The sequence below is a fragment of the Ips typographus genome, linkage group LG2, assembly GCF_016097725.1.
Source record: "Ips typographus isolate SLU linkage group LG2, UJ_Ityp_2.0, whole genome shotgun sequence".
NCBI classification, from domain to species: domain Eukaryota; kingdom Metazoa; phylum Arthropoda; class Insecta; order Coleoptera; family Curculionidae; genus Ips; species Ips typographus.
In genome coordinates, this window is record NC_138423.1 from 9,581,012 (window position 1) to 9,591,687 (window position 10,676).

At 33.0% G+C, this 10,676-nt stretch overlaps 1 protein-coding gene and 1 long non-coding RNA gene across 2 annotated transcripts; one reads left to right on the top strand and one right to left on the bottom strand.

Annotated features, from left to right (window-relative positions):
• Nucleotides 1-876: 876 nt before the first annotated feature.
• On the top strand, nucleotides 877-1,854 carry LOC145725503 (uncharacterized). Its single transcript, XR_014177299.1, has 3 exons — nucleotides 877-1,079; nucleotides 1,145-1,217; nucleotides 1,540-1,854. It is a non-coding gene; the product is annotated as an uncharacterized LOC145725503 (long non-coding RNA).
• Nucleotides 1,855-4,970: 3,116 nt separating this feature from the next.
• LOC145725226 (uncharacterized) lies at nucleotides 4,971-7,696 on the bottom strand. The gene is made up of 2 exons (XM_081973881.1): nucleotides 6,962-7,696; nucleotides 4,971-6,518 (listed from the first exon to the last, which is right to left on the bottom strand). Exons 1-2 carry the CDS (start codon nucleotides 7,245-7,247, stop codon nucleotides 5,131-5,133), a joined length of 1,674 nt encoding a protein of 557 aa, XP_081830007.1. The 5' UTR covers nucleotides 7,248-7,696; the 3' UTR covers nucleotides 4,971-5,130.
• Between the last annotated feature and the right edge of the window lie 2,980 nt (nucleotides 7,697-10,676).

A 10,676-nucleotide genomic window follows, 5' to 3' on the forward strand; every position in this document is an offset into this window, starting at 1 on the left:
ATCTCTTCAAATAAGGTTAGAAATAAATAAAAACAAAAAATCAAGTTTTCAGTTTTTTTCGGATATCTTCGGAAGTACTCGGAAAATCAAAATTTTTAAAACAGCATTTGGTTGAGCTTTATATTGCGCAACTTTGCCCCAATTTAAACTTTCTCGTATCTCTTATGGTTTCTGAGATCCCAATGGTGAGGGTCGAATTTGAATTACCCTGTATATGCAATAATTTTAGAAATGAGATTTTAACAACGTATATTATCGTTCAATGTCAATGTTCCGTGAAATATTAGGAACAAGTCGTTTTGAATATAAATAAATGTAAGTACATAATTAATATTTCTGAAGGCGAACTCTCTAACGAATAGCAAGGAAATTTCTTTGCTATTATAGCAAACTCTTCTCTATCGTAAAACACGGCACTCTCTATGTTTCGATCGGCGAAGATCGGCACTTAACGTAGCTATTCGGGATGTGCAAAATAGAAAGACCAAATAAGGTCTTGCTATGATTTTATTGATTTTATCTCTTTTTGGGGCATGAAGTTTTACATATGTCTATCTTTCTTTTCCGTTGTCTTTTCCCTAGACGTAAAAGTGTGCTTAAAGTACCCATCTTAATAATAAATGTTGTGCCCTATATAGGCTATATTGATTAATCAATAAGTCAATAAAAAAAAGTTTAGAATTTGTTTTTTTATTTACTAGTTTTTGTGTGGTTTTTGTTTTAGAGTTTGTGTTTAGTTTTGGTTAAGTTTGATCCGTACTGAATTTTATCAAAGTGAATAAACTTTCTCAAAATGGGTAAGTAGATAACATCACTTAAAATTATTAAATTAATATCACTTTACATTCCCCTAACTCATTGCAGAGGACCAAACTAGACAAAGGGAATTTAAAACGTCTCCAGAACAATGGAAGATAATAGTAGGAGTAGGATATCTAGAAGAATATCCCATTCTATTAAAAAACAAATTTCAATCTTCAGATGGTGATTATGAGAAACACCAAAAATTGTGGGAAAACCTTGCAACCCATTTAAATTCAATGGGGCTGGGAATAAGAACTGTCTCCAAATGGCAAGCTGTAAGTCCATTATTTATTAGGAAATAAAGAGTGATTAACCGAATATAAAATATAATTTTCTCCAGGCAGTTGGAAGATGGAAATCAAAAACTAAGGCCAAAGCCAGTGCCATATGACTGGACTAGGAAAGATGTATAGGTATGAATATTTACTAGTTTATTATGAGTAACTAACTATATGATACCTCAGTTCTATAGTGTAACAAGTCGAAAATGACAAACACAGATTTGGAACATGATAACAATAATGTATTTTTTGTACTATTATACTTCCATTCCTAACATCTTCTGTACAAATTAACAATTTTTACAATATTGAAATTGGTGGAAAGTTATATTAGAAACATCATGACTTCAATAACTAAAATTTGATATTTTTGGACTTGTTACACTACAGAACTAAGATATCAATAATATGATATATTACACCCTTGTATGTATTATAAAAAACTTTTTCGTAGGTGTCTTAAAGATGAGGTTTCGCTGTATATTGAAAGACAGAGTATTGAAGTATCAACCCCACAAAGCAGGGCAAATCATAAATGCCACTTGTGTTTTGCATAACATGTGCATTAGAGGAAATTTGCCTTTTGAGGAAGCTGAGATCATCCCTCCAGAAGAAGTTGACCAACAACTACAAAACAATGATTTAGTTGCAAGAGATGACCTAAGACAGGCCCAACAAAGAAGAGAGGAATTAATTCACCAATATTTTAATTAATATTTCATATAACATTAACTGATAACTGTTAAGTACTTTAATTTTATTACATAAGTACTTGCTTATAGACCATATATTATTCAAGTGTAAATAAAAAGAAGAATATATAAATCCATCATCTCTATTATTAAAAACATGAAACAAACCAAAAATTAATTCTTCATACCCATAGCATTGAAATAAAAATCAGTAAATGGACTCATAACATTTGAGCAATCTTTAATAACTAGTTTTTAACAAATAAATATAAACCAGCTTCAACATTTCTAATACCTTAAAAATATTAAACTTTAAACTCATCACAGAAAAACAACAACAGGAACATCACTTAAATGGTTCTATTCACTAATTAAGAGTACATGTAAGTAAGAAATCACAGCTATTTCAGTCTTAATGAGACTACTTTTATAGCCTTAATCTTCATAAAAAATATAAAAGAAAAAACCTGAGTAGCCCTAACAATTAATGATCAAAAACTAAAAAAGGTAAATTCTAAAGTCACAAAAAAAATAAATAATTAAGGCTGTACAAACATAATAACTAAGTAAGTAGTAACCTAATAATCTTTCATTATATGTTGACAATAGGCTGTTAGGGCATTGCTCATTTGTACTAGGGCACTTGCCATTGTACCCACATTCTTATCAATACTGCTCAATTTTTCCATGAGCTCTGCGTGCATTCGATTCATATTAACAAATCTTCTGGTTTTTTCACCAGTAGTTCGAATTTTTTTTCTTGGGGGAGCACCTGTTGTACTTTTCTCAGAACCCCTTTTTGCTACTTTTGGAGTCAGAGGTACCAGGGGGGGTAATATTTCATCAGACCCTTTGATGAGGCCACTAGCTTCATCTATGGTTTCTACCACTGCTACTGGGGCCATTGGAAAAATAGTGTATGTTGACTAAGATATTGATTTTTTATGTAAACATTGCAATTTTTTAAATCATGCTTATATAAAAATACTATATAATACTCACAATGCCTAATTCCTTATTCAAGTCCCCGGTGATGGACTTGTACTCCAGAAGGTTCATTAACCGTTCCTCCGTTGTATTTAGAGGTGGAGCAATAGCTGGACCTCCTCCAGTTCTTTGAGAGTCCAGTCATATGGCACTGGCTTTGGCCTTAGTTTTTGATTTCCATCTTCCAACTGCCTGGAGAAAATTATATTTTATATTCGGTTAATCACTCTTTATTCCCTATTAAATATTGGACTTACAGCTTGCCATTTGGAGACAGTTCTTATTCCCAGCCCCATTGAATTTAAATGGGTTGCAAGGTTTTCCCACAATTTTTGGTGTTTCTCATAATCACCATCTGAAGATTGAAATTTGTTTTTTAATAGAATGGGATATTCTTCTAGATATCCTACTATCAGGGTTGGGTTGTTTTAAAACAACTGTTTTAACACAGTTGTTTAAAACACGTTTAAAACAATGCAAATAAAACAGGTGGTGTTTAAATCAGTGTTTTAAAACTTATGTTTAAAACACTGTTTTTTTTTCAACTAATTAAAAGCTGATTATTATGCGCCTATATTTAATTTATTTAGTGCTTTCAATTCTTTGAGCCTGTGATCTGCTGGATTGTAATTTTTAAATTAGAGTTTTTCTTGTTTTTTTTTTTAATTTTTTTCAGTATGAAAGAACCAAAACTAAAAAAAAAATCAATTTGAAACATACATTTTAATGCTACTTTTTTAAAAGGAATATTTATGCACTAGGCAGCTACCAGCTCTACAAAACTTTATTGAAAATATAGTTAACTACATAGGAACAGAGGTATAACACCTGTAAAGTGTAAACTGTAAAAAAATCTGAACTTAACATGTCACATGGGTAATAAGTTATAAAAGTTAAAAGTCAAGACCTGAAAAAAAAACATAAAAGCTAATCTTCAGCATTACTAGTAGTACTAGTAAGGTAGAGCTCGAATCAGATGAGAAAAGGCCACCGCATCATCAATGACGCAGTTTTTAAAACTATTTCTTTCTCCTTCTACAGTTGCCGTCGCATTAGATATAATCAGAGGCGTCCTATTAAAATATTCCCGAAAATATATTGTTAAGCGGTCAAAAAGCCACTTGGCAACGTAGTACGGTTTTTACTTGGACACAATTAAAACAGATGCGGCAGCGGCCAGGGACATTTGGACCTTTTTATATGCTTTTACTAGCCGGCACTCTAAACGGTGTTGCCAAGTTTAAAAAAATGTAGTGGCGGACAGGGAGACTTAGGGGGTTAGGTTAGGTTCCGTTTTAGTCTGGTGTTTTGGTTGTATTGTTGATGGTCGCAGTTGAAGTTCACATAGTGTTATGAATAAAAAACGTTATTTTGTCAAAATGTCTTTCAAAAAGGTTGGAAAGAAAGGTGTTATCATATACAGCCAAGGCCGTGAAATCGTCAGTAACGTCTTACAATTTATGAAGATCTCTAGAGCTCGAATCAGCTAAGAAAAGGCCACAGGCGTCATCAAACGATGATGTCACGATCTCTGTACGTCTCGCTTTAAATATTGCTGCTCTCGTTACTTTCCAAGTTGTTGCAGCCAGTCAGTGGCGTGCTATTATTTTATCAGTAAAATGAAACATTTTCGTCGTTTTTAATAAAGAAAATAAAAGACAACAAGTTTTTCAAAGGAATGGAAACTCCTTCTGCTTCTTTCTTCATAAATTGTAAGACGTTACTGACGATTTCACGGCCTTGGCTGTATATGATAACACCTTTCTTTCCAACCTTTTTGAAAGACATTTTGACAAAATAACGTTTTTTATTCATAACACTATGTGAACTTCAACTGCGACCATCAACAATACAACCAAAACACCAGACTAAAACGGAACCTAACCTAACCCCCTAAGTCTCCCTGTCCGCCACTACATTTTTTTAAACTTGGCAACACCGTTTAGAGTGCCGGCTAGTAAAAGCATATAAAAAGGTCCAAATGTACCTGGCCGCTGCCGCATGTGTTTTAATTGTGTCCAAGTAAAAACCGTACTACGTTGCCAAGTGGCTTTTTGACCGCTTAACAATATATTTTCGGGAATATTTTAATAGGACGCCTCTGATTATATCTAATGCGACGGCAACTGTAGAAGGAGAAAGAAATAGTTTTAAAAACTGCGTCATTGATGATGCGGTGGCCTTTTCTCATCTGATTCGAGCTCTAGTGCCCACGTTCCCAAGCTAAAAACTATGAAAACTTTTACGTACATTATTTAACATTTTTATTTAGATGTTGAAACATGGTTACAAGTTTTGCAGCCTTATCGCCTCCTAAACGATTTCTTAATTTCGAATGTACTAATCCAAAAGAAGAAAACAGTCTTTCAACTCCAGCAGGAGATCCACCACGTTAAAGAAGTTGTATTTATTACAGTATTTTTTGCGAATAGATACTGTTTAAATGGTGTTGCTTTAGCTTGAAATGCTTGAACTTCAGGCATTATATCTGGATAAAAATCAGTAACATAAGTCATTGCCTTATCAACCTCTTCTTCCGTCAGTCGTTCCCCTTGATATTTGGGGTCCAATAAGTTAGCTAGTAAATGAGCTTCTGTAATAGCCATTTCATAACGTGTGCGCACCTTTTGCAGCTCCTTCTCGTCACTCCAACCTCCTCCTGGCTGAGCTTCTTTTTCAAAACACTGTATCACGTTTTTCCAAATTTCTGTGGCATCCGCTATATTGCAAGTATTGCGTTGACATTTATCCAATGCGATGGCAATGACTTTTAGCTTTGCCAAGTAATCCTGGGCGTTGCATTTTATCTGTATATTCTCGACTTTTGCAATTATATTTTTATCAAAAGTCAGGCGATTTTCTGTGCATATCTTGCTCAGAATATGCCAGTTGTCCAAATAAGCTTCGATAGTATCAGCAATTGTGTTCCATCGAACTTCAGAAGGCAAGACCAGCATTTTTCCACCTGCCCGACGATATTTGGCTGCAGGGATGTGGGTATTTCTAAAATATTTCACTATTTGCTTAATGTGGTTTGCAATGCCCGGAATCTCAACGTCTTGAGCTAACAAATTGAAAATGTGCGACGAACATCCGTATGTTATTACATCATTGTGGTGCGTCTGCAATTCTTCGGTCTCAGCGAGAGACTTACGCATTTTGGTCATATTTGCCGCATTATCGGTAACAAAACTCGTTACCAGACATTTGAATTCGTCATTGCATTTCTTGATGGCTGCCACTGATATTTGAAGCAAATATTCGGAATCATGTTTGTTATCTTCCGTGTTTATGGTATCAATTAAATATCCTTTTTCGGTAGTCACGTCTGTAACCACTGCACATACAACAGGTTCTCTGTGGATATTGGACCACCCATCCAAAGACATGCAGACATTTTTACCAATCAACTCAGTTTTGAATTCATTACAAGTGTTTTCAAATACGTCATCGAGAAGGGTAGTGCTTAATTTTTTTCTGGATGGAGGGTTGTATACTGGATGTAAGAGTTCACATAGATTTTTGAACTCGCGATGTTCAATGTGATTAAATGGAGTATTTGACGCAAAAAAATACTTGGCTATCTGAATGTCAAATTTCTGTGATTCCTCAGCAGATGTTTTAACCACAAAGTTATCAAGATTGCTCTTTTTTAGATGTTCTAGATGATTCTTCTTTTTCGGGGGTACGTCTACGACATCACCTTGCTGGCTTCGTTTGAAAGTTGAGTTACTACCACTAGATGAACTTGGACCTTTAAAAAAAAGATGCACTTGTTTAAAAAGCCTAGTATTTTTAATATTTTTAAAAGCTAAACAAAGTCAATTTTTATCAGTTGGCTTAAATAGTGGAGTTTATTCAGTTTCCTATGATTACTGCTAAAATGTGCACACATATGCTCGACAAAATAGGTGTAGATCTGTTGGAAAATATCAGTATGATCAAAGTAAAAGCACAGTGGAAAAGTATCAAAGAGGGAAAAAACTGTAATGGGAGTAAACGTTAAGCGTGGTGCCATTCGAAATCGGAAAATTGACATTTTGGAATATACGAAAAAAAAGGTACGTGTGTGAAGTAACATAAACCCTTTGTTCTTAATTAAAAAAAAAATGAATCACATATCACATAAACTGAATAAAAGTGAATCAATGTTCATGTTGCGAATGGAATTGATCATAAGGCTTATAGATTACCTACCTGCATAGATCTCGAAAGTCTCGGAATTTGAATTCATTTTCCATTCATTATCTGAGGCATCCATTTCCACTATTTCATTTTCATCGTCGTCTTCACAGTCTCCAGCCTCTTTACGAGAACAAATTGCATAGTGTTTTTTCATTCTTTGCACTAGCACAGGCAACTGTTTTTTACATTTCTTGCATTCAGCTTTAGGCACAGCTTTATTATTAGCATTCATTATTTTTATCTCATTAAAATGAACCCATATAGGGTCTCTTTTTCGACCCTGGCCGTGGCCAAACATCTTTTTCAAGTTTTACGATTTACAATATTTTAATGAGTAGAAAGAAACAAAAATCAACGACCGCCCAGTGTCGACTTGTCCCAACATGCAAGATGCAAGTAAAGTGAGACAGTTTAAAGAATAAATAAAACAGTTAAATCCCCCACTCCGACAAATCGCGGCGTTTTGTTCTGGCGCCACGCGCCAGGATATAATTAAAAAGCGAGCATCTTCGAAAACGGAGGCGTGGCCAGAATGCGACGTTAATACACGGTGGTTTCCGGATTCCCAAGGTTGCCTGTATACTGTATTAGATAGCAAGATAAATATTGTTTTAAAACACTTTTTTGATTTTAAAACAATGTTTTATTTCACACGCAAGAAAAGACTGTTTTAAAACAAAAAACATGTTTTTTTGGTTAAAAAACAAGTTTTTTGTTTTTTTTTAGAAAAAAACAATTTTCACCCAACCCTGCCTACTATTATCTTCCATTGTTCTGGAGACGTTTTAAATTCCCTTTGTCTAGTTTGGTCCTCTGCAATGAGTTAGGGGAATGTAAAGTGATATTAATTTAATAATTTTAAGTGATGTTATCTACTTACCCATTTTGAGAAAGTTTATTCACTTTGATAAAATTCAGTACGGATCAAACTTAACCAAAACTAAACACAAACTCTAAAACAAAAACCACACAAAAACTAGTAAATAAAAAAACAAATTCTAAACTTTTTTTTATTGACTTATTGATTAATCAATATAGCCTATATAGGGCACAACATTTATTATTAAGATGGGTACTTTAAGCACACTTTTACGTCTAGGGAAAAGACAACGGAAAAGAAAGATAGACATATGTAAAACTTCATGCCCCAAAAAGAGATAAAATCAATAAAATCATAGCAAGACCTTATTTGGTCTTTCTATTTTGCACATCCCGAATAGCTACGTTAAGTGCCGATCTTCGCCGATCGAAACATAGAGAGTGCCGTGTTTTACGATAGAGAAGAGTTTGCTATAATAGCAAAGAAATTTCCTTGCTATTCGTTAGAGAGTTCGCCTTCAGAAATATTAATTATGTACTTACATTTATTTATATTCAAAACGACTTGTTCCTAATATTTCACGGAACATTGACATTGAACGATAATATACGTTGTTAAAATCTCATTTCTAAAATTATTGCATATACAGGGTAATTCAAATTCGACCCTCACCATTGGGATCTCAGAAACCATAAGAGATACGAGAAAGTTTAAATTGGGGCAAAGTTGCGCAATATAAAGCTCAACCAAATGCTGTTTTAAAAATTTTGATTTTCCGAGTACTTCCGAAGATATCCGAAAAAAACTGAAAACTTGATTTTTTGTTTTTATTTATTTCTAACCTTATTTGAAGAGATATCCCAAAACTAAAAGCATCTTTTCATTGCCACTTTTTCCTAGCTATTCGATGATGGATACAAATTTGCCACACGACGTTTCGTTTTCTGTCAGTCATCATCAACTTTCCTTTTTTTTTATGAGCGCCATATTGGATTTTTAGCCCACCAAATAGTACGTTTTATTCTGATTTTAGTGATGTATAATAACTTATGATTTGCTTCATAAATAACAAAATAATTCAATAAAAACTATTTTTACTTTAGTTATTGGCTTTGAGTTAATGGACCGTTTTAAAAAATGTCATTATTTGACAGTACTTGTCAAACACGATAATTCGGATGATCATTAGAGCGTCAATCATAGTTAAAAATGTATCTAGAAAAGAAACCCCCGCAGAAAATGTTATTATTATACAAGCATTGCTGAACTATTTAGGTTAATCAGAAAAAGAGATTTGTTAGCATTATCTCTAACTTAAAAGGCTTATTTATGTTTCCAAGAGAAAGATCATCATTTTAGGAACTTCATTTTTTGCCAAATTTCAATTTTTTATAATGTTAGTTTTATTAATAAAGTTAAGTTAATTTTTTATAAAGTTTATAGTTATTTATTTTGGAAGTGACAAACCATTTTTTATTCATTCATATTTATTCGAGTGAATAAACCGGTTTAAGTCACGTGTCTTATACAGTATTTTATTAAATTTCGACTTCTTATATTAAAAAAGAAAACTAAAATTACAGTTCTATTAAATTTGCACCGCGCCCCGTAGATGTAATAGTGCCTATTTACAGATGTTTGTTTGTTTACATCTGTAAATAGGCGAATGTCATTCAGAGTGATTTAATAGTTACTTTGCAGCAAGTGACTTGTCAAATAATGACATTTTATGAAACGGCCCATTAACTCAAAGCCAATAGCTAAAGTAAAAATAGTTTTTATTGAATTATTTTGTTATTTATGAAGCAAATCATAAGTTATTATACATCACTAAAATCAGAATAAAACATACTATTTGGTGGGCTAAAAATCCAATATGGCGCTCATAAGAAAAAAGAAAGTTGATGATGGCTGCCAAAAAACGAAACGTCGTGTGGCAAATTTGTATCCATCATCGAATAGCTAGGAAAAAGTGGCAATGAAAAGATGCTTTTAGTTTTGGAATATCTCTTCAAATAAGATTAGAAATAAATAAAAACAAAAAATCAAATTTTCAGTTTTTTTCGGATATCTTCGGAAGTACTCGGAAAATCGAAATTTTTAAAACTGCATTTGGTTGAGCTTTACATTGCGCAACTTTGCCCCAATTTAAACTTTCTCGTATCTCTTATAGTTTCCGAGATCCCAATGGTGAGGGTCGAATTTGAATTACCCTGTATATGTATTTAAATTTAAAAGCTTTTTTTATAGTCTTTCAATTAATAGTTTGAACTCGAAAATTAACATGGTATCTTACAGTTAAGCTTCAGATATTTAATATCCATTGGAGAATGTACTGTCTATATATTAAAATATATCCGGCGCCGAATATGCGTTTTGGGATATACTGTGGCTATACGTGTTATTCTAAGGTATGTATGATTTAGAATATACTAAGTACACTCGAAGAATATCAAGTGCCTCATATTCGTTTCAAAATATTCTAAGAATATACTATACATGTGAATGTCCGTTTTATGCTATGTGGGTTAGCTGTCAACAGTTTTTCCGGAAAAAAATTCGAAAAAATTTCACACTCCCCACAGCAACATAAAGAATAGTGTTACCCTTTCTAGCTTGAAAGTTATTGTTCTTATTAATTATTGTTCTTATTGTTTTAATTAAAATAAAATGTTTATTTTACTCAGGAGATAATCTTACCAAATACGCCTCGTGCATCTAATTTTTCCTGTGGAAAAATTGTAATACTCGTTTCTAAGTAATTTGTTTTAACAAATTATTAATTTGTTTTAACAAATTACTTAGAAACTCGTTTTTACTAATTTTTCCGGAAAAATTAAATGCACTAGGGATATTACCCCCGATAATACAGTTTTTTTTTCAAAGACACAACCAGTCAGTCTTTTA